The 25,070-nt window shown below is 41.7% G+C and overlaps 1 protein-coding gene across 2 annotated transcripts in view; it reads right to left on the reverse strand.

Annotated features, from left to right (window-relative positions):
* Positions 1-1,068: 1,068 nt before the first annotated feature.
* The window catches only part of LOC124276981 (synergin gamma-like), a 48,622-nt gene continuing 24,620 nt past the window's right edge, over positions 1,069-25,070 (reverse strand). Inside the window, exons 5-19 of one of the 2 annotated variants that reach the window (XM_046712631.1) lie at positions 21,130-21,320; positions 20,259-20,540; positions 19,435-19,626; positions 18,716-18,878; positions 17,976-18,138; positions 16,942-17,209; positions 15,853-16,059; positions 15,067-15,145; positions 14,025-14,134; positions 9,933-9,965; positions 3,445-5,187; positions 2,550-2,644; positions 2,063-2,270; positions 1,746-1,837; positions 1,069-1,359 (exon numbers count right to left, since the gene is read on the reverse strand). In XM_046712631.1, coding sequence (XP_046568587.1) covers positions 1,117-1,359; positions 1,746-1,837; positions 2,063-2,270; positions 2,550-2,644; positions 3,445-5,187; positions 9,933-9,965; positions 14,025-14,134; positions 15,067-15,145; positions 15,853-16,059; positions 16,942-17,209; positions 17,976-18,138; positions 18,716-18,878; positions 19,435-19,626; positions 20,259-20,540; positions 21,130-21,320 — 4,069 coding nt within the window. In that variant the 3' untranslated portion in view covers positions 1,069-1,116. The remainder of the gene's footprint in view (positions 1,360-1,745; positions 1,838-2,062; positions 2,271-2,549; positions 2,645-3,444; positions 5,188-9,932; positions 9,966-14,024; positions 14,135-15,066; positions 15,146-15,852; positions 16,060-16,941; positions 17,210-17,975; positions 18,139-18,715; positions 18,879-19,434; positions 19,627-20,258; positions 20,541-21,129; positions 21,321-25,070) is intronic. The other variant, XM_046712632.1, reaches the window with a different exon arrangement.

A 25,070-nucleotide genomic window follows, 5' to 3' on the forward strand; every position in this document is an offset into this window, starting at 1 on the left:
TAATATTTACTTGTTAATTTGTTACAAAACATGAAATTATGAAACAGAGGTACCTCCCTTGAACAGCCTTGCTTCAACTGACTTGCATTCTCAACTTGAACAATCAACTTCTGGCATCAGGTATCAGCCATTTGATAACCAGCGCCATAAACAAACAGCAAACAAGAGATAACAAACAATGAAGCTTTTTCCATAAACAGTGGAACTCTAACTAATGGATTTGTGACGCAAGATCAGATCTGCCTTTGGTCCCTAAGGTATATGCTCCAATTTAGTTCCTGAACATTATAAATATTTTTGACAATTGCAGTGAATGAATAATGTAAAGATACCTTCTCTCCTTCACTGACACTAGAGACTGTGACACTAGTTCTGTCTTGACAACAATTCTCTACCATTAAAATTAGATCTGTTATCCCAATAGTACAGCTCTCTGAAAGAATATAGCTCACACCTCCATTGGGAGTCAAGTTATACAAACTTTTCAATCAGCCAACAGGTATCTTGGTTTCTAAACTTTCCAGATGAGCATCAAAGCATTTAGAAATGCATGTCTGATTTTGTAACCTGTAAGCATGAAAGCCTTAACATTTCTACAAGTTTGTGATATAACAGTTCTCCAAGACTCCATGTTTTGACAGTTCTCTTAAAGTCAGTGTTATAACAGTTTTCCATAAATCCATTTTATAACATTTCTTCTAAACTCAGTGTTATAACAGTTCTCCAAGACCCCACGTTATAACATTTCTCTAAGTCGATGTTAAAACACTTCTACAAGACTCCATGTTTTGACAGTTCTCCTAAAGTCAGTGTTATAACAGTTCTCCAAGACTCCATGTTATAACATTTCTCTAAGTCGATGTTATAACAGTTCTCCAAAACTCCATGCTTTGACAGTTCTCCTAGTCAGTGTTATAACAGTTATCCAAGACTCCATGTTTTGACAGTTCTCCTAAAGTCAGTGTTATAACAGTTATCCAAGACTCCATGTTATAACATTTCTCTAAGTCGATGTTATAACACTTCTACAAGACTCCATGTTTTGACAGTTCTCCTAGTCAGTGTTATAACAGTTATCCAAGACTCCATGTTTTGACAGTTCTCCTAAAGTCAGTGTTATAACAGTTCAGGAAGCTTGAGGGCAGGTAATGTTGAGTCTACACAGTTGATCCAGAAGTTGGCACAGGGAGCATGATACTGTCGGCCACCATATGTCAACTTGGCCGTCTCGTCAATCTGCTGGAATGCCTTGGAGCGGGCATCCACGTCCAGGAGACAGACACCACAGGCGTTGTGTTGAGCCACGTCACTATCAGATTTGATGATCGCATGAAAGAAGTTGAGGGTAGTTGGTTCAGGCTGTGAAAGAGAGTGTGAGCACGAGTCAACTAAATAATTTGTCCACAAACCACACATTTTCATAGATAAAGAACTATACACACATTGTGACCACATTTTGGATTAAAACAGTTAAACCACTGAAAAAGTCCCATACAGTGTCTCTGATCATAGTCATTCTGGGTTCAAGCATACAACCTTGGCCTTTTTGTATATGACCTTGATCATTTTGTATATGACCTTGACCTTTCAAACATAAAAGTTATATGTCTGGTTTACTGATTATATTCTGAAAGAAAGCTGTTTATTTCTTAAGAAGTGACTCTCATCTTAAAGGTCTTGTGTATTAGACAACATTTCAAAGTGTTTAAGCTCCACCCACTCCCCGTGTATAACCACACACTGACCAGTACTGAGGCTCCAACAAAAAAGGCCGTCAGGTTGTTCCAGGCGAGGTCGATGTCCTTCAGGAGCCTCTCCAGGGAGGCTGTCTTTATACCTAGAACGACAACACACGAACACTGTTACATGCTTGAGTACAACGTTATACCTGACAAAACACAGGTTGAATGTTTTGCCTGGCAACAGCACAGGTACAATGTTACGCCTGAAAATAAAACAGGTCAGCGTTGCTTATCTGACAATAGCTACCACGGTTACACCTGACAACACAGGTATAAGAAATTATTATAACTATCCTGGAAACTCATGGCACCTGTCTTACCTGAACCTGTCATGGCTGCCATGATTCGACAGGACACACGGTAGATTTCAATGATTCCGTTGACATACTCCGACCCCTGGGATGACTTGATGACTTCGTTACAGACCGCTGACCGACTCACAGAGTTGAAGATGTTGTTGGCATCTTTGATCATCCGACAACAGTTGTCGAAACAACGCTCCCACTGGTACTCATGGTTGTTGCTCCCCTGAGGATGAGAAATCAGCTTCTGAACATCTCGTACAATAGAACAGGATCAGACACAGAGTGAGTGAGTTTGGTTGAACACGGCACTGAAAACATTTCAGTTATATTACAGCATGTCATCTTGTGGGAGGAAAACACAATTTGTTACAGATGGCGACCACTTTGGTGAAACCAACAGGAATTGGTTTGATTGATGGAGAAAACAGTCCACACAAACTTCAACACAGTGTCCCACTGAGTGTATAAACAATCTAACATAGACGGTGTGTGGATGACTCACATGTGTCTCCCCGTCGATGTTGTACCGGTCGGCCAGCGCCCGCATCTCACCTCCCCCCACCAGCAGTGACTGCGCCATCACCGGCTGGCAGACACCTGCAACACAGGACAACATCTCACAACAATCAGTACAAGCTAGTAGTCGTAGATGACTACTGTGAGTATTTTGAAGGCTGTATCTTGATAACATATTTCTGCACTTATTGGTCTGAGGTCTCCATAAGCATCTAACTTCTTACCAGCCAGCCACTTCACAGCAAATCAAAATAACACTTCTAAACAATACTTGGCAAAGTCCTAATTTCATAAATGCATCCTTGTACAAGTCACCCTTTGAAATATTTAATCTCTTGATCTTTTGGTTTTATCAGGTAAACTGTTTTCTTGTGCATTGAAAGAAATATTAACCATGTACACATAAAGTACATGCATCACTGGTGATACACATACTGAAACCTGTTTCCATTATGAAAGATCAGTGTAACTGACTGGACATCTACTGTTAACACTGAGTCACTTGAGTCCGAAGTAAATGAAACTACGGTGACAAATGGGTAAATGGTATTCATCAGTGGACATCTAATACACATGACAATCTGGAACATTGTGGTAGTTACTTGAAGCAAAGGTACACCTTGGTTGTTTACTTGTTTTGTTTACACCTGCACTCAGCAATGTTCCAGCTATGTGGCAATAGCCTGTAAAGAATCAAGTCTGGACTAGACAATCAAGTGATTGGTATTGTGAACGATATCAGGTTACTATGATGCTATAACATGACAAGTCACCAAACATGACCACGTGATCTTTAAGACATGCGTACGTTGCTAGGAACCTGTTGTAACTGGGAATCTATAAAACAGTTTTAGTAAGCCATGAATATCATGGCAACTTACCTTGAGTCTCCCCGTTCTGCTGCCCTTCCTCCAGGAACCCCTCATCCTTCTTGTACAGCTCCAGGCTGTCCACTGACTTAGACTCCACATTGGCCGCAGCACGGGACGACCCCTCAAAGTTCCCAAACTCCACACTGGACACAGACTGACTGTCAGTGCCACCATTGTCTGAGTCCTTCTGAGTTGACACACCCTTCGTACTTGGAAACTCAAGACTAGAAATTGACTGTGAGTCTTCTCGAACCCCTTGACACTTGTCCTTCCAGCCCCAGCTGTCCATGTCCTTGGAAGAAGAGCTGTCCGTCTCCGTCAGCTGGATATCAGGTGACATGCTGTGGCCCCTTTCTTCGCTACTGCGTAAGGAGTCTGTCGTCTTGGTCTCCTGTTTGTTCTTTGAAGCACTGTAGTGATGAGACGTCACTACATACATGTTGTAAGCTGTAGTGACAGCTGTATGACGAACCATGTCATCAAGGTCATACCCCCTTGAGAATGCATTACTGTCATCCTCATCATCAATTTGATCCATAGGAGGAGGAATGCGGTCATCATCAATGTCAGATTCAAGAGAAGGCATACGCACAGATGTTTTTGTAGAGTCTTTTGATAACTTGTAACTGGCATTTGGTTCATCCCTAACCTTGAACACACCTAGCACTTCCGTTGTTTGTAAGTTTTCTTTCTTAACAGTCAGTATATTGGAATTATCTTGTACAGTATGAAAGTCTGACCAGTCACTTTGTATTTCCTGAACTTCAGGACCTGGAATGTCTGACTGAGCAAATCCACCCCAGTCGTTATCAGTTTTTGAAACCCCAGCAAAACCTTGCTGGAAATCAGAAGAAACTGGCAAAGTGGCTTTCTTGTCTAAATCTGCATCAGTCCCAACAACGGTTGACTCACCATGAGTGAAAGATGACCAGCTTTCAGCAGGAGCTGGTCTGTCCTCCACAGGTGGAGGAGCACTTGCTGCTTCAAAGTCAGCCCATTCTTCTCCCTTGTCCTCCCCTCGGTCAGAACCAAACAAACTAAGTATTGAGGCATTATCTATAGAAGCTGAAGACTGGCCTCTGCCCACATCTTTATCGGTGGACTCTGAAGGAGCTTCTGTAAATCCAGACCAGTCTTCCCCTTGTTCATCAAAGTTGGCAAAGTCCTCTTGCTTTGGCGGAGGATCTGACTGAACTTCGTTTTCTGGAACGTCATCAATGCAGAGGACCCGGAGTGCATTGTACTTGTCCTCCTCTCCCATCAAGTCAGCATCAGAAGGACCTGCTGCACCTCCTCTGTCACCCACTGGAGGAGCTTCTTGGAAGTCAGTGAACTCCGTCTCAGTAGCCAGCTTCTGAGCTGCTGCAGTCACGGTCTTCTCTGCGTGGGCTGCCTGAGTAGCGTACACATTCTTTGGAACAGGTCTGAACAAACTGGACCCACCAGGGGCAGACTTAAAATCTGTGAAATCATCCGAACCTATCGGTCTTGGTCCTTGCGATGAAGGTGGCATGGATGGTAAAGGTAAAACTGGGATCTTTGGCTGAGGCTGCACAACATGACTAGTTTTAGGAGCAAGAGATCTATGCTTAGGACTTTGGTGTTCCCTAAGTTCTTTCTTGCGATGGAACTCCTCCACGTAGGATTCAAATGCTCGGATGTCTTCATTTTCCGACTGTTCAGAGGTACTGACCTGACTGCTGTCCCGACAGTCGGTGTAGTCCTCATCCTCCAGGCTGGGAGTGCTGTGTCCTGGAGGCATAAGGTAGATACAGCTTATAGTAACAGTCATGTAAACACTGGCCACAATATACAACACAGGTGGAAGAGTCGTTCATCCGTCCAGTCACCACGAAGAAGTATACTGGTACATAACCTTGTACTTGAGTCTGACCATTTTCTATTCAGGGGATTATTTGCAGCAAGACAATTTCTTTAGTTTCTGCTTCAAGGCAGACAATTTGTTTCTTATGAAAGGAGCCAGGTAATTTCTTATGGGAGGTTGCAAGGAAAATAAAACTTTTGTGTTTATTGGTGATGGAGGAAGGAAGTGCTGACAAAACCTATGACTTACCATGGATATGAGTAATAAAGTTTTAATTTTTTAGAGGAATATGTAACTGTTGGTTAGTGAGTGAGTAAGTTTAGTTTTACGCAGCACTCGGCAATATTCCAGCTATATGGCGGTAGGTCTGTAAATAATCGACTCTGGACCAGACAATCCAGTGATCAACAGCATGAGCATTGATCTACACAATTGGGAACCGATGACATGTGTCAACCAATCCCGTTAGTCACCTCTTATGACAAGCACGGGTTACTGAAGATCAATATTCTAACACAGACCTTCATGGGTAGTACTGACGGTTAAGCATCTGAAATGTTAACATGGTTTAAGCATATTTTCATCCCGTTTCTGCATAAGCATAAATGTTTTCAATTTCTCAAAATGAACACATGACTTTGAGGAAGCGCTTGTAACAACAGTCCACATTCTGTATGTTTAGAAATGCTGTAATATTTTATGTCATTTGTAATCTGTGTCAGAACAGACCAACAAGTGATTGATAATATGAGTACATATCTAAAGCTCAATCTACTGGGGACCACTTTATATAACTGAAACTTCTTCTGACACATTCTATTAGCATGACAAATAGAGAAAAAATCAGTTTCTTTCATGTCGAAAAAGGTTGACTGAGAAATTTTTCAAATAATAAATAGATATCTTTTTCTTTTGAGGTGTTCTTTGTTCCTAATCTTGTCAATTTCAGCACTAATTGCAGTAGCCCAGGGCAATAGCTTTTTGGAAGACTAGTACAGAAAACTTGTAGAAACCTTATATCACTAGATAGTCGTCAGAGTATGAACCTAATCCTGTCTAAACAGGACAAAAATGTTTACGATTCAGATATGACTTGTAGATACCTGAAGTATTTGAAACTGTTGAGTGAATGAGTAAGTTAGTTGGGTTTCACGCTGCTTTTAGCAATATTCCAGCAATATCACAGCAGGGGACACCAGAAATGGGCTTCACACATTGTACCCATGTGGGGAATCAAACCAGGATCTTCAGCGTGACGAGCGAACATCTTACCAACTAGGCACCTCCTACGCCACTCAAAAACTGTCAAAACAGCCCTCAAATACAAAGAGTCAACAACAGCTATCTAAACTGGATTTATATTTTTCTGGAGCATAATTTAGTGGTATCTGAAGATGCTGAAAGAAACTGTGGGCCTGGTTTATGTGCCATGTATATATGCAGCACACGACAGACATGATATCTCAGAATATTTGCATTAAGTGCCATATCATATAAATATCCAGTTCAGTTTGCTGACAGCAATACGGTCTCCATAGATGGACTGCATATCATCATCATACCAAAGTCGGATGCAGTCAACTTGTTACTGGTCTGAAAAAAAGTGGGGATGCTCACGCCCAACACCTGGTTTACGATCATTCCTCGTCCGCATCGTCACAAAAACAAATGTAACACAAAATGTTCAGAATTTCTTAATTGCCAAACAAATATTTTGAACATATCGTTTTTAAATAGTTCTTAAATGAAAATGACGTCAATGTCAAAATGATGAAAATGACAATAAAAATGGTAATTATCTATTTCATGAAAGTAATCTGGATTGTTTGCTGTGTTGAACCCAAGGACCCCAAGCATAACAGAACATAATCCAAGCTTCATGCAAACAAACACATTGTTTAAGACGAGAACCATTAATTACTATTCACGGTACCTGTGCAATAAGCATGGGAGAGTGGGTGATACCGACAAACATCTTTCGACATGCTGCAGGTTTGTGTTGGCACCTTGTTTCTCATAGTGAGCACTGATTATGACAAGAAATGGATAAGAACTGGAATAAGTGAGTGAGTGGTTCAAACGCTGTGAACAGTATAGTGAGTTATAGGGTGTCAGCTTGATGTGGGGGGAAATGAGTGGAGGATGGGATTGGGGAGAGGGGAAGGGGGACAGGAGAGGGGCTGGGATGGGAATAGGAGTGGGGTGATGGGATGGGCATTAGGGACAGGGGTTGGTGGATGGGGTGATGGGATTGGGGACGGTGGATGGAAGTGATGGGGATTGGGGTGTGGTATGATTGGAAGGGGGTGGGGACGAGGGTGGTGTGGGGCTATTGGATACAGGGTGGGGCTATGGGGTGGGGCTATGGGGATGGGATGGATTTGGGTGATGAGGAAAGGGGTCTGGTCATCAGGACATGGGTGAGGTGATGGGGCTAGGGGCGAGGGTGACAGTGGGGACAGGGCTGGGTTAGGGTGATGGGGTTGGGTGACTGAGAAATGGGTGGGGGTGAGTGATGGGTGGGATGAACGGCACTGAACTAGGTGAAGTTTAGGACAGATGTCACTGTAGCACTGGCAGGGTAGGAACCGTTGGTCATGTACAAGACAACTTTATGTAAACAACTAGATACTGGAACAAAATACTAGACCTACTAGATTTACACTAGTCTGAGACACAGAGCTGTGTTTAACCCTGACAGTGAGTGAGTGAGTTTGATTTTACACCACTTTCAGCAATATTCCAGCCATATCAGGGGACCCCAGAACGGGCTTCACACAATGTACCCATGTGGGGAATCGAACCCGGTCTTCAGCATGATGAGCAAATGCTTTAACCCTTAACCTAACCCACCGACCCTCTTAGGCTCTAACCCTGATAGGAAATGGGAGCTTAGAAGACTGTCTCTCACTGTCTCTCACTGTCTCTCACTGTCCCTGGCTTGACAAGTTGCAGTCACTTAACATTTCTAAAAAAGTCAAACTTTAAATAGTTCCCTGGTGAAATTGCTTATGTGTCGGTTCCAACATTACAAGCTGCCATCAGTTAAACAAGTTATAATCCAGGCAATATCAACATATTCAATGATCAAACTTAAGTGAAACTCAACTCAACAAGCAAATCTTTAGCTATACCTACAAAACATGAAAAACACACAACTGTAGCATATTCAAGCAAGGAAATCTGAAAAACATGCTAATTTTAAAATAGTCAGTTGATAATGAAATGTTCATGCAAGAAAATATACCTTTGTTATTTAGCTAGGAGGATACAGGCAGTTGCAGCATGTGAATATTCGGTTGGAGGGTTTCTTAATGTATTTGTCATGATTAATGGGTAATAACAATAATCTTTTAAGGAATTGAAATAATTGTACTGTAACACATGTCAGTATTACATCCAGGTATTGTGATTAAATATCCTTAACCTGTTAAAAGTTGTTAGAATGTTGGACTCATTATTTTAATATACTTTATCATTTTAACCAGAACAAAAGGAAATTTGCCACCAGTGTTAAAATAAATATACAGAGAGTATTATTTAAAGTAACACCACTACATTAATAGAGTCCTAATCAGCTTTTCCAGACCATTAGAAATCAGAATCTTAACTATCACATTTGTTCATCAACAGTTTGATTGTGCTCATTTGATGCCAAACTCAGCTGTCTTCCAGCTGTCAGTTACCAACCCCTACTGATCAGATCCGGACCAGACAATCCAGTGATTGATAATGTGTGCAGCTATACAGGGTATGATGGCATGCAGTCAAGTCACCAGAGTTGACTGCCCAATCCAGTTCCTTGCCTAATAGGACAGTATTGGCCAAATGGGACCGATTCTCATCCAGTATTCCAACATGGTTCAGATTCATAATAAGGAATGAATGTTGACAGCAAATTACTCCTCATTTTTCTAAAAATCCAAATTCAGTTATAATAACACTAGTCTAAATTGTATTTGATAAGTCATTACCTATGACAATGAGCTGACTGACTGACTGAGTTTGGTTTTACACCGCTTTTAGCAATATTCCAGCAACATCACAGCGGGGGACACCAGAAATGGGCTTCACAAATTGTACCCATGTGGGGATTCGAACCCGGGTCTTTGGCGTGACGAGCCAACGCTTTAACCACTAGCTACCCCACCGCCCCTATGACAATGAGGTTAGTTTTATGCTGCTATTAGTAATATTCCAGCAATATCATGGTGGGGACACCAGAAATGGGCTTCACACATTGAACTCATGGGTACTCAAATCTGGGTGTTCAACGTGAACGCTTTAACCACTAGGCTACCACACCCCTCTATGAAAATGAAATTCATTCACATTTCCGTTTTCTACTTAAACCTGAATAATTTAAAAAGGATGATTTGAGGATTGTATTTAAAATCTTACAAAGGAAAAGGCTGTAATTTGGGCAATAAGTTCAAAACTTGTTATGGCCCATACATAGAAACAAGTACTTTTCTAACAATTTCCAACCCAACTAAAAGAGCTATTCCACACGTCAGGTCAGCATCTTCATCCTTGACCACTGAAATAAACATATGTGATGACATGCTCACTTTCAGAAGCCAAAACATCACAAAACATCATCGGGCAACACAAACAAAGCACCCAGCCGGAACACCTGGAGGGAACAAGGGAGATAATTAACATGCAGTACCTTTCGGATCTGAGTCGTGCTTAGAGGGATGGGCTGAAACAGTGCAAATAAAGTTACACTCAACAAAGGAAAATCAAATTAGCCGAGGGAGCTGTCATAGAATATAATGAAACTGTCAGTCCTGGTTTGTCATAGAGTGAGTGAGTGAGTTGGGTTTTACGCCGCTTTTAGCAATATTCCAGCATTATCACGGCAGGGGGCACACCAAAAATGGGCTTCACACATTGTACCCATGTAGGGAATCAAACCCGGGTCTGTGGCGTGACAAGTGAACGCTTTAACCACTAGGCTACCCCACTGCCCCCCCTGGTTTGTCATAGAGAGTTATGTATGAAGTGATTATGTAATTTACTGTAACCATTTACTTATAATATTTATATTGTGATGTTATATTAACCAATGTCAACAGCAAACTTTGTATGTATTACACAAGTTCAGGCAGACTGAAGATCTTACATTACAGTTGATAAACAAAAATTGTTCAATATCTGTAAAAAGTCACTAGTCAAAGCTAAGCCTTCTCTGCTTACTGGGAATATTTGTACATCCATCTCAAAGCAAATCCTCTGATGAGGTATTATTTGACCCTCTATTCTTTCTAAACAGCATCTACATTTCTCATCAGAAGCTCAATTTCAACAAGCTATTAGTTGGAACAAGCAAGTAAATAAGTAGTAAAATGACTCAATTGGCCAATGTCAAGATTAAATAAAATAAAAAATGCTGCCAACAGACAAAATCAGGCGTCTAGACTGAACCACAGACTTTTACCATTTGTGTTTTTATGAAAAGTGTTTTTTATTCATCACTGATAATATTCATAATTTAGCTGTTTGGACAGTCTGTGTCCATATTGTCCAATACTGACTGACTGACTGACTTTGAGTTTAGTTTCGCCGCCTTTAGCAATATTCCAGCAACATCACGGCAGGGGACACCAGAAATGGGCTTCACACATTGTACCCATGTGGGGATTCGAACCCGGGTCTTCGGCGTGACGAGCGAACGCTTTAACCACTAGGCTACCCCACCGCCCTGTCCAATACTGACTGGTACAGCAAAGAAGGGAACATATTCTGTAAAACGTGGAAAAGTTGAATCTAAGTTTAGTCCTGTAAGCATGACAGGGTTTACCCATTAAGCTTCTGCTGAAGATATATATCATAACCCAAAATGAAGATGATGATGTTGACGATGATGGCAATGATGATGAAGGTGATGACAAACATGGTAAGAAATGGATAATAATAATGCACTCAAGGGAAGCAACTCTGAACAGTGAATCGCATCACCTTTGATGACTTGTGTCGCTGAATATGACTACGTCTTGTATACTCACAACAATGTAAATTGACCAGGTAGACTTCAAACAAACATTATGACTTGTGTAGTCTCCCTTTAATAAAGGGCAGTTACTCAAGCAGTCAGATCCATAGTTGGCTGTATAAGATTATCACTGACAGAGTTAAGTTTTTCATGTTTTATATAATCCGTGCTTACAACCTTATAGAATTACATTTGTTTTGCTTACAAGGTACTTCCACAAAAGTTTCACCTGAAACTACAAAAGCAGATGTCACGGACAAACTAATTAGCTTGTGACGTAATATTTTCTCTCAATCCAGCTAAACTTGAAAGGTTCAGGTACTATCTAAGAGACATATTTTCCAGTGATCAAATGTAAGAATATCAACATATGATAAAGAAGTTATCACGCTTGTTTGTTCTCAGATTGTAAAGATCCTGTACGAGGAATGCATGACTTGTACTCATCAGTGTTTGCTGTATGCAACATAGTCCTACTTCAACATGGTATTGTCACAGGGTGTGGAAAATCAGTGCCCAACCTTCCCCATCCCATTACATAATATCACCAAACAACAGAAATATTGGTATACAAACTTGAGTTAATTTTGTCAAGACTGACTGACTGACTGAGTTTTGGTTTTACGTCGCTTTTAGCAATATTCCAGCAACATCACAGCGGGGGACACCAGAAATGGGCTTCACACATTGTACCCATGTGGGGATTCGAACCCGGGTCCTCGGCGTGACGAGCCAACGCTTTAACCACTAGGCTACCCCACCGCCCCAATTTTGTCAAGACATATCAGAATTTTGTGTGTGACTTTTAGATACATCACACCTTGGATCGTTCATATGTTCCAGGCTTGTAGTTTCTGAGGGGTAAGAAGATGGAAAAAAACACTCTTACAAACCAGAGGTAAATGAAGGTCAATGATCAAAGCTTAATAAAAAAATCAAACTATGCCAATAAATGCATTAGATGTTAAACAGCACAAAAAATGGAATGTGCTTGTCATAGTCCTTTAGGACACATGCAGAAATGGCAGAGTTAAAAGCAAAAGTGATACTTTCAATATGGCCGTCTTGGCAGACATGTCAGATCACAATACTTTGAGCCTTACTTAAAGAAATCAGAGCTGGTATCAGTTAATGCAAAGTTGAAGTTTCAAATTACATTACACTTTTAGAGTCTCTGACATGTCCCTGTTTGAAAGGTATTGATGGATTGACAGACAGTCATTATGCCTAAGCCCTCTGAAGGCCAAAAAGATGGTTTCTAAGTATGAAAAGAAACAAAACAGATTCCCAACAGAGACTATCTAGTAAATACCATAATGGATAATAAGAAATAGCAGCAAAAGTTTAAAAAAATATCCAGCAATGCAAACAGTGATAAAATATTTCACAAAATGTCCCTCGGAGAAAAATAAATAACCTAAAAGAATAGTCATGGCCAAAGGGACATAACTCTGTCTAGCACAGTGCGATGTCTAAGTAGGCTCTCTCCCAGTGCCTCTATGAACATAGAGTTGATTAGTAAGTCTGGTACAGATCATTAACAGTTTATCAACAAGAATTGGAATGCTCAAATGATAACGATGCCACTTCTGACCCATATTTGTGCCTGAAGAAAACATTGTTGGCCTACAATGCTGATAAAGATTGCTACCACTACATCAAGTTTGTACTTTAAAGAAAACTTTTGAGATTTTAGTCAAGACTAAGTGAAAAAACAAAAAGTGTGTGTCAGAGATTTTCATTCCTGAGAATAGCTGTGGACAAGATACTGGTCAGTCACTCGGACCACATTATGGACTCAATGTTTAGTCTCTATCCAACTGATGCACTCAGGGACAGGGCAAGACGTCTGGGGCAGTGACAAGGGGGACTGTATAACATGCCCCTAAATGGAGATTTCTTGAAGATATTTTCCCTGTAGACTGAGTACTGGATGCTCTTCCAATGGAGGCTCCAAGAAAGGAAGCTCTATGTATGGGAGTCTCTCAGTACAGGGAAACTCTAAGCCCAAGAGGCTCTGAGTATGGGGAGTCTGAGCAAATGGGGCTCAAGAATGAGTATGTGTTTCTGGAAGCAAATAGTAATCTGAGTGTGGGAGCCTTTAGGCACCTAGGGCTCCTACTACAGGAGACTTTCGGCATGGGGGTTTACACGAACAGAAGTATGGGTACTGTAGGCTCTAATTAGTGGCGCGAAGTAAGGACATTTCAGGTAAAGGAAGCTCTCTAAGGACATGAGTACAGGTGTGCCACACAGTTCTGAGTATGGGTGATTTAAAGTATAGGATTGTCAAAGAAAGGGAGGAAGGCTCTGAGTAAGGGAGGTAATTCACTTTCAGATATTGGGGTGGTACCAGTAATAAGGGTTGTGCTCAAAGAACGCTCTTAGTGCAAGAGGTTCAAAGGACAGAAGGCTGAGTAAGGGGGGTAATTCACTTTCAGATATTGGGGTGGTACCAGTAATAAGGGTTGTGCTCAAAGAACGCCCTTATTGCAAGAGGCTCAAAGGACAGAAGGATCCGAGTAAGGGAGGTAATTTACCACAAGACTACTGGGGCAGTACCAGTAATAAGGGTTGTGCACCAAGAACGCCTTAGTACAAGAGGCTCTAAGGACAGAAGGCTCTGAGTTGGGGAGGTCAATGACCACCAGACCATTGGGTCAGCACTAGGAATAAGGGTTGTTAACACAGGGGGCTCCTAGTACAAGGACAATCAGTACAAGAGGGTCTCAGCAGAGGAGCGTCATAGTATGGCTTGTCACTGACCCGTGGAGGAGTCGCTGCTGCAGAAGAAGCTCCTGACGTTGGAGTTGTACTTGTCATCCGGCGATATCATCTCCATCTCTGGGTCCAGCTTTGGAGCTGATATGATGTAACTATGGAAACAAAACAGGTTATCAGTTGACAGAAGAGTTTTAGTGAGTGAGTGAGTTTTACGCAGCTCTTAGCCATATTCCTGCAATATCACGGCAGGATACACCAGGAATGGGCTTCACAGACTGTACCCATGTGGGGAATTGAACCTGGGTCTTCACTGTGATGAGCAAACGTAGAAACCATTAGGCTACCCCAACACCCCAAAAGAGTTTTAAGGGATTTCAAAGAACTACCGGTTTCACTTGTGACGATAATGACTGTTACAGTGGAAGAGTCACCTTAATTCAACGGTTGCATCATGAAGCCAAGAAGACAACAAGTTAATGATATTTGATTTACAACACAGATACATACCCTGGTAAGGACAATCATATTCTACATTTTCTATGGAATATGGGTAGAAAATTGAAAATTGTGTACCATAGATTTTTTTGGTAATTGGCAATAGTGGGTTGGTCAGTGCGACAGAAACTGTTTTAAAAAGCAGTATCCTGAAAATGGCTGCAATTAACAGTATTTTTATAGCACTTTTGGAACAAACCAAGCGTGTTGATTCAGGGTTTAGTGGTACAAATTTCACGGAGAAAGTTTCAAATGCCACTGGCCTAAATGACCTTGACATTGGTTCAACTGCACACTCAACAATATTTCAGTCAGCTTCATCCAGAAGGAAGGCAGTGTCGACGAAGGTCTTAGATGTTTACTCCTTTGCAAGCAAACAAGTGTAGGGATGGAGTTGGCAACCTGAGACACAAACTAAGGACAAAAAGTATTCAAACCCACGAACACAAGTTTCTGTTAGGGTAAGTGATGCAACTCAGCACAGTCAGTCACAGCTCCTCAGACAACACGGTCACCTGTACATGAGTTAGGAATATGAACTGTGATCTAAAACCAGATACAAGTCATAGGCTGGATTTCTAATACTTACGGAGGTTTTTCTTCCTTGAGAGGAGGTGGTGTCGGTAATACTGCAGGTGCCCCGCCAATGAAGTCGCCATAACTGTCATCTGGAAACAAAAATCTTGTATAACAAAACACCACACTACATACAGTAAACTACCTTATCACGAACATGCTTAAAACAAACTGATGCATTAACAAACTGATATTTGGGTCCCAGGCACTTACTGAGCATCTTACTCAAAATGCGTATAATGATGGTCCCTATAAGTTAATTAAAACCATAGTTTAAATGACTCTAGGTATGACACAGACCAGGGCTCCAGATAATGTTTCATGATCAGAAGTACGTACTCCTTATTTATTCAATATAGGAGTACTGGAAAACCTTAAGCCTACATTTAGAGTACTGAATGGAATTTAATGGAGTATCAGTAATCTTGTGTTTCGTTTCATATATGCACCACAACATTGCTAGTCTTGTGTAAACAGGCCAATAAACAATAAAACAACACTCTTTCAGATAAATACGTCTGTAAATGATTCCAAGACCGTACAGCATTGCTGTGGTGCGTATGTGCTACGTTTTCTAACTTATTTCCTACCTTATCGTGCATATTTTTTATCCGTACATACGCAGGTACGGCCCTTATCTGGAGCCCTGACAGACAGAGTCGAACCATAGACTTTCTTCCAAGGCAAACACTCAATCCACTAGACCATAGAAGTGGTAACAGAGATAATAGTGAAAAGCTGTATGACAAATGATGGCGTCACTTCTGTCCTACAGATATCATCTTCCAGGACAACATACCTGCTGCCTTTTTGGCAGGCTGTGAGGGCGCAGGGGCTGTTTGAAAGTCAGCAAAGTCATCATCTGCCACAGGGACGGTGGGGACAGGCTGTGGGGGTGGAGCTTGTTGAGGCGGGGCTTGGTATGGGGGTGGAGGCTGCTGGAAGCCAAGTGGAGGACCCATTTGGTTGGGAGGAGGCATGGCAGGACCTCCTTGAGCTGGAACATCTGAAGGAAAACATTTGTAGAACTGTCATTATCTTGGCAACATATCACAATCTTTCCATGTTCAAAGTGTATCTGAATTTCTATCAACTCTATGAAATCCATATTTAAAAAAGTGATCGTGCGGAAAATAGCATTCGGAATCGTTCCAGTTTTGAGGTAACGGTTCAAACGGTATGTTCGAATGTTAACTTTCACGATTTAGTAAGCTGTGTTCTGATTGGTCAGTCCAAAAGGTTAGCTGACGCGACCTTCTACTAGGTTTTGTTGGACTCAGTATAGCAGTGTAACGAAAAACACTGAGCCTAAGTTTACTTAGACTGATTCTGTGTTATGCCACATGCACTATGGAGAGGTGTGTTTGGGTGAGATGTTTTTCCTCTTCTTGGGGAATATAACACAGAGTATATCTTGGTTTAAGTGAATGAGAAGCAGAAAATACGTATGAAGATAAGGAAAATTTTGGACTTTTGTAAATACTTCAATTCTCAGTGTTTGACTGGTTTGTTTTACGCCGCACTCAGCAATATTCCAGCTACATGGCAGCGGTCTGTAAATAATTGTGTCTGGACCAGATAATCCAGTGATCAACAGCATGAGCATCAATCTACCCAATTCGGATATGACCACATGTCTCAACCAAGTCAGCGAGCCTGGCCACCTGATCCCATTAGTCACCTCTTACGACAAGCATGGGTTACTGAAGACCAATTCTAACTGGATCTTCACAAGGGTCTCATTGTTTGAAGTAAAATGTGGTGATTGACACTGCCTTCTGGAAGTGCAACTTTGCCATTGAGATACTGCATGCATGCTTAACCTAAATCAACACACACCTAATAACACTTTCATTAACTCAAACTTTGAACAATGAATTTAACTAACTGGTATGAGGAATTGTGGCAGCATTCTGAGTCCCTGGTTGAGGGCCCATCCATTGTCCTTGAGTATTGTTTATCATGGCCTCCCCATTGGGTGCCACTGTTGCCTGGTTACCAGGTATGTGTGGTCCCATTGGTTGACCTGCCACTGGAACCTGGCCCTGATTGGTTCCTGGTTGTGTTGGCATCGCAACTGACTGTGGGCCAAGGAATGGCACCGGTGGCTGAGGACACCTCAGGAGGATGTCCAGAGAAGCAACTGTGTAGTTGTTCTGAAGGAGAAAGCACATTGGAAACAATCAGCTAGTTCTGTCAGCTGATACATCAATAAATACATCGCAAATTATTTCAAGACATGTGATTGGGTATCTTAAACCTAAAATTAATAGCCCACACCTCCTGGCAGCTAATTGTCTCCTTATCGCCTGACAAAGAGTGGGAGAGGCTTGTGTTCATTTTGTTTGTTGTCTAATGCCACACTCAGCAATATTCCAGCTATATGACGGCGCTCTGTAAATAATCGAGGCTGCTTGTCCAGACAATCCACTGATCAACAGCATGAGCATCTTTCTACGCAATTGGGATACAATATATGTCAAATATGGGAGCCTGACCACCAAACCCTGTTAACTGCCTCTTATGACAAGCAATTGGGTGGGTAAAGACCAATTTTACCCCGGATTTTCACAGGTGGGGAATGGGTTGAGTTCCATTATGGTTACCAAACAATAAATAAGGAATAGGCCATATCATCCCAAAATTGCTTCCATAGGAGACACATGTTGGGTGAGACTGGATCACAATGAACTCACACCATTGGGATGTCGTCATTCACCATGATGTCACATTCAAAACAGATCACAAATATCTCTGCCACTAAGGATACTCTGCAATATTTGGTACTCTAGCTATTACAAGTTACAAATAGAAATGTAGGAAAACGGTTTAATATCCTCAGCAAATCTTCAGGTTATATTAACTTGTATTGACATAGTTGTCACAAAAGACAAATACTTCTTTACACATCACATGACTTACTTGTGTGAGAGCAATAATGGCCAGTATGGCAAACAGTTCTGGTTTAGACAGCTGACCCGGGGTGTCCTTGTTGGCCATCTGCCAGATCAAACCCAGCAACTCCCGGGGCAGACCGCTCAGCATTAGAATCGGGTACACCCGGTCTGTCTCAATCTTTCCTTCTCTGTAAGGAAGGAGTCGGAGCTGGTTACCACATAGAACACAACACAATCAGTTCTATTACTGGTGTTCTGTACAACCTAAATTATTATGAGATGACCCCTCTTACGCTGTCATTACCTATACCGCTGTGTAGCATGTGTGTGTTTGCAGTGTTCCTCCAACCATCGTGCCCCGTCTGTTAAATATGTCAACAGATAACAACATCATATTCTTTTCAACAACCATTTAAACAACTAAAAAAGTCAGAAAGTGAGTTCAGTTTTACACACGTTCAGCAATATTCCAGCAATATCACAGTATGGGGGCACCAGAAATGGACTTCACAGATTGTACCCATGTGGGGAATCAAATCCAGGTATTCCGTGTGTGAGCGAAAGCCTTAACCACTAGGCTACGCCCACTCCACCCACAGGCCTAAAAACAGCAGATATTGTTGGGTAGAGGGCATTCATTGTCACGTACCATTTTGTCATTTAATAGACTGTTCCCAATATTTTGTTATTTTACAATTCATCATTCTCATTATGAGACTAAGAGACTTCGAGCCCGATAGGTGCTATATGATCAGTCCTACTCACACTGTGACTGCCTCCATCACCTGTCTGTACAGAGGGGGAAGCTGATCATCAGGTAGCTCACACCACACAGGTAAACCAGCACCTGTCTTAGCAACTACAGCTTTACCTGCCCCTGACGAGTGACGTCTCTTGGTTGTCTTGGCAACCGGAGCAGGAGGAGGAGCTGTAAGATAGAGGATAATTTTGGTTATCATATATACAACTTAAGCTCATTAGCTGTAGATGTAAGACTTCTGAATTTTCACCCTTGAGCATATTTATATGTATCACTCAAACACAGGGGCGGATCCAGAAGGGTGTGTGAGGGTGCGCACCCTACCACCCCCCTTCTCCCCACAAAAGATTTCTCTGAGGAGCATTTCTCTACTCTTTGGACTTCATGATTTATGTGCACCAAACTTTCTCCAAAACCCTGGATCCGCCCCGGCAACAGTCTTGAAGCATTTCCTTTTTCAACACTTTTCTGTCTCACTTGGTATATTTTTAGCTCTTTCAAATCTTCAATGTGTCTATTGTTTAATCCCACCCTCCAACTTGATTGATATAATGAGCATCGGTTCACGTCATCAGAGTCACACAATTCAGCCTGACCACCTAATCCACTCAATCATCTCTAACGTCAGACACTACCTGGGATTACTTCTATCAGGAAGTGGTTTTACCAGGAAATGGGAACATAATGGATACAAGAACAACATGAGAAATGTTGGGTGTCTCACGTTCTGTAGCAAAGAGTCCATCCAGATTATCATGTCCTGTCCATTGGCGTGAGGAGCCACTCTGGTGGAAGGAGGGGATGTTGGCGTGGTGTTCTATATGCACCTCCTTCAGGGACGGCTTGTGGAACTGCTTGGCTCTCTGGGGGGCGTTCAGGTCGGAGCACTCCATCATCATGGCCATCAGGTCAGGGGCTGTAGACATGGGGGTAGCAATAAGGGCAGTCACACGTCACTCATATATAGATGCATTGGGTTTTGCTTGTTTATTGTTCAATATACATTCCACATATATGGTGGCTGTCAGTAAATAATCGAGTCTGGACCTGACAATCCTGTGATCAAAAGAATGAGCATCTATCCACGCAACTGGGATATGGTGACACATGTCAATCAAGTCAGCAAGCCTGACCACCCGATCCTGTTAGCAAATGTAAGCTTTATAATTAAATACACAATGTGCCAACCCATGTATAGAATCCTGTCTTGATCCTGTATTCAGTATCCGTGAGTGAGTGAGTGAGTGAGTGAGTGAGTGAGTGAGTGAGTGAGTGAGTGAGAGTGAGTGAGTGAGTGAGTGAGTGAGTGAGTGAGTGAGTGAGTGAGTGAGTGAGTGAGTGAGTGAGTGAGTGAGTGAGTGAGTGAGTGAGTGAGTGATACTATACTGTAACACCACATCATTACACAACTATTCATATTGAAGATGAAGGACCATGGCCTTGTCACAAGCTGGTCCCCAAGATCCAACATCAGAGTACTATGCACCATCTCGGCCATCCAAATCGTATTTGATTGTTTAGCCATAAATTTACACATTTGATAATCACCTTTTTTTTCCTCCTTCAGCTTCTTTTCAGCCTGTGGACCTGCTGTTCCACTTGAATGCATATCGTTGCTTGGTCCAGGAGGTTGAATGCTTGGGCCGGGTGGGAGCATGCTTGGGCCAGGAGGCAACATGCTTGGGCCGGGAGGGAGCATACTTGGGCCAAGCTGACCGCCATCTGCTGGGGCAAGGTTAGATGGTGGAGTGGCCATTGATGATTGTCCAGATGGGACGGACGGTCCCTGCATGAAGTCACCAAATCCGTCGTCCTCAGTTGACTTGGAGGCTGCAATAAAACATTTTGGAATGCTGTGTTTGATTGACAAAAGGTTTCCAAACATCTTTCTTGTCAATACCTGTTAAGATGGTTATGTGTTAAGTTTATCCTAATGAAATTATTTTGGCAAAAATGGTGAGTAAATTGATCCCATCGTAGATGAAAAACACTACCTGAAAGGCCCTACATCGTCGTCAAGAGTGAGTGAGTGAGTTTAGTTTTACGCCACTTTTAGCAATATTCCAGCAATATCACGGCGGGGGACACCGGAAATGGGCTTCACACATTGTACCCATGTGGGAAATTGAACCCGGGTCTTCGGCGTGACAAGCGAACGCTTTAACCACTAGGCTACCCCACCACCCTCGTCGTAAAGATGGAAAAATGCTGGGAGACAGCATCAGAAACATTAAGTATGAGATATTGCTGTGTATGAGATGTAAAATTAGTACTCATAGGTTTTTCTGGTATTGTCTGAAGTCCCCATCCATTGAATCCTTTCACGAAGGTGGTGATGGAGGAGGAACAGTTTATACATAACATGCTGAAGATAGTTAGAGGATCAAATCCAGAATATATATTGGCGTTAATGTCTCACCTGGTTGTTGAGGTTTGGGGGACATTCTAGTCTTGGGCTTCTCTGCTCCAAACATGTTGGCTATAAGTCTGTCGGCATCGGCTGTGATGGCACCAGGTTTCCTGAACTGCTTCAGACGCTGCTGCTGTACCTGGAACTGTCGTTCCTTCTCACTCAACTCCTTCTTGGGGCGCGTCGACACGGTACCAGTTCTGACACACAGTGAAGAAAATAGCACTTTGGTTACAACTTTGTAATGAAACTAGGAAAAGGGTTGAAATATGTTATGAATTAGGTTTTTGTTTCAGTGACTAAAGGCTCCACACATAGATCTCATATTATTAGACAGTTGTGATAATGAAATTTTTAGAATAAAATTAATATTTTATACTTATCCTGACTCATGCTTATTGCTTGTCTTCTTCTTCTTGCGAACATAGTGGAACACATGTATCTCCCAATTGAAGTTCCCTTCAATTAAAAAATCACTAATTAGTACTCACCACAAGTTACCTCCCTTCCACAAGCGCGGGAACGAGGGCGCCACCTCCACCCATGTGCCTCACTCTCTCCTTATGATTCGAGCCCGACACTTTATTTTTCCGAAGAAATCCAAAGAGTTAAGTGGACAGGACGGGAGGGCTTACCTCATGAGTCAGGATAAGTATAAAATATTAATTTTACTCTAAAAATTTCATATTTTTCCTTATCCTGACTCATGCTTATTGCTTGTAGAATCTGACGGAACAGGAGGTGGGAATATATATACTTTGCATTTTAATAATTAGTGATTTAAACTGTGATGATTGTAATAACCCTATGGGAACTTCATAAAGGCACTGAACTGATGAATTCCTGCTGTTTAACTTATCAGCTGCCATATAAAGGTTATTACAATTTATTGAATATGATAAAAGTATATACAACATTAATGTAAGCTGAAGCTATTAATGTGATAGTATAAACTTCTGTGAGTTTATAGTGGATACTTTTATAAATTAACCAAAGTATTAAGCTTAAGATATGCATATATTTAAGCTATAATAGTATAGTACAGTGCTTAAGATATAATTATAACTTAAGCTGTATAATAGTAACCAACTCTTTAGAGTTTGTTAGCTAATACATTTATGCATATGACCATATGATCATGCTTTAAGGATTGATGAAACTTAAGCTGAACATATATATAGTAGCAAAACTCCTAGGAGTTGTAAGCTTATATATAGTATGATATAAAAACCATAGTACTGAGCTTAAGATAATAAATTAAACTTAAGCAAAATATATAGATAGCATGTAGCTATTAGTACTGTTATCAGATAAGTATAAAATCTGTAAGATAGACTTATCTTCTCCGTGGAACTGTCAACTGTTGAGCGAGGGACCATGGGACCGAAATGGTGGATACCTGAGACGCGTCCTCGGTGGTGATATCTCTCAGATAGTGGTTGGCAAACACCATATCGGATCTCCAGAAACATCCCTCCATTATGGTATTCAACGAGCAATTCCCATGTAGAGCGAGAGTTGAGGCTAGCCTTCTAATTCGCGGAGGATTAGAAGCTCTTGGAGGGTCGAGACCTGCAGCCTTGTAGGCACGTAGTATGACAGTTCTGATCCAGATAGAGATCGTGAGTACGTGAGACTCCGCTCATGTAGCTGTAGATATAGGGATAAATAATCTCTTGAATTTCCCTCTGCTCTGTTTGGATCGCTGGAGATATATTTTCAGTGCCCTCACTGGGCATAGTGATAGATCCATCGTATCATGCGGTCCAAGTATGGATGAGAGAGCTGGGACGCGGAATAATCTGTCTGGTTGACCTGGCAGTTGGTTTTCGCTATAAAATCCCAGCCAAGTCCCAGATGAGCCGATGTTATGAATATCATCAAAGCTGTTCTCTCAGAATCCAATGCGCGAATCTCTGACATCCTGGTAGCCGTAGCTAGTGCTAACAGGAATAAGGTTTTGTGGGTCAGTGATTCAAACGACGTAGATAGCAATGGTTCATAAGCCTCACTAGTGAGGTGTTGGAGCACTATATTTAGATCCAAGGCTGGAGGGTGAAACTTCCGTTTCTGATCCTCCAATCGGAACGCTCGTAACAAAGCGAGTAACTCTGGTGTTTTTGTTAACTTGACGCCCGTTCGCATAGTTATGACAGAACTTATAGCCGCAAGATAAGTGGACAAGGTTGAGCCTTTTAGATTCTTAGTTTGCCGTAGATAACATAAGAAATCTGCCACTTGAGGATGTGTAGCATATCTGGCTGTAAATCCTTTCTTAGCACCGTAATTGACAAAACTGTGCCATTTGTCATCGTACAAGTTACGAGTTGAGTTACGTAGTGCAAGCGTGACCGCTTTAGCCGCTCTGGCAGACATGCCTTGATACAATCCATACGTGAAGTTGGAATGCTTCTGGTGTTTCGTGCACTTGTTTGGTGAGCGGATGTATCAATAGATTGGCGGGTTGTGGGAGCTGAAGAATTGGTTTTCCCATTACTTGAATGAGATCTGGAAACCAAGTTCTTGCTGGCCAGTAGGGCGCGACCAAAATCAGATGGAGGCTCTGCGTTTGACTGATTTTCTGTAAGACTTGTGGGATCAACGCTGGAGGCGGGAAAGCGTACGCGTTGAGTCTCTCCCACGATATGCATAGTGCGTCCGTTGCCCATGCTAGTGGGTCTGGCACTGGCGACACGAATGTTGTCAGTTGCTTGTTGAATCGAGTGGCGAATAGGTCTATCAGTGGAGATCCTATTTCCATGATTATTTGATTGAATATCTCTGTGTGGAGCATCCATTCTGTCGGCGACGGTTGGTGTGGCCGAGAGAGCGCCTGCTAATACATTCTTTGCTCCTGAATGTGGCAAGCTCTGACGTGTATGTTTAGATTGTCGATTAAATCGAACAGTCTGAAACATCGAGTCAGTAGGTTCTGTGACCTTGTTGAACCTTGTTTGTTCACATAAAACGCCACTGTTGAATTGTCTGTGTGAACCATCAACTGAGCGTACTGTAGTATGTTGCTCCAGTGACTTATGGCGTTTATGACTGCTTGCATCTCTAGCAGATTTATGTGACATTTGCTCTCTTGATTGCTCCATAGGCCTGACGCTGTCCTGCCGGCAAGGTGGGCTCCCCAACCTTGTAGTGACGCGTCTACGTAGAGATGTGTGTTCGATTCTGGCTCTACTAAGGAGACGCCTGCACAAACATTCAATCTCTTGGTCCACCAGAGTAGATGTGGTTTGACATAATCTGGTAGACTGAATGGTAGAGGGTCCTCGAGATGAGCACTGATGAGGACTTGTGGGTCATTCTCAAAATTTGCCCAACTTTTGGTCAGTAACACATTGCTCTGAAAATATTGTTTCAAATTTTTTTCAAAAATCATATTATGAAAGAAAAATGTATTTTGTTCCTCATAATGATGTAAAATAGTGTACCTGTTTGTTATTTTTGGGACAAAATTGGGTTTTTATCATCATTTTGAAAGAAAAACCACTGTCAGTGGACAGCGACATTACTTTGCAGTACCATAAAGTTTAAATTCCAGGGTATTTATACATATTTTTAAAGATTTATAATGAAACACCAATATTAAAAACACATTCCTGCATGAAATATTGAAAACAAAAATGAAAATCACATATTTACAATGAAAACAATGACTGTCCAAAAAATGTCACAGTCAGTGGTGTAACTAATATAAACATGTGACATTAATAATTATCTCGCTTGAGTAAAAAATATGAAAACTAAATGGTCCCTTTGCTGATGACTTTCTTCCTCGGGCAGAAGTTTTGTGGAGGCCAAATTTTATTTTGATGTTGAAGTTTGATGCAGTTGGTGAGTCTACTTCATATCATAACTTTTTATCACAACCAGTGGTGTAACGCTGATTTCTTATTCATGTGTTCTTTTCATAACAATGTTTATCTAAAGTACATCAA

Source organism: Haliotis rubra, unplaced genomic scaffold (genome assembly GCF_003918875.1).
Source record: "Haliotis rubra isolate DU_JTF1 unplaced genomic scaffold, ASM391887v1 Scf216, whole genome shotgun sequence".
Lineage (NCBI taxonomy): Eukaryota > Metazoa > Mollusca > Gastropoda > Lepetellida > Haliotidae > Haliotis > Haliotis rubra.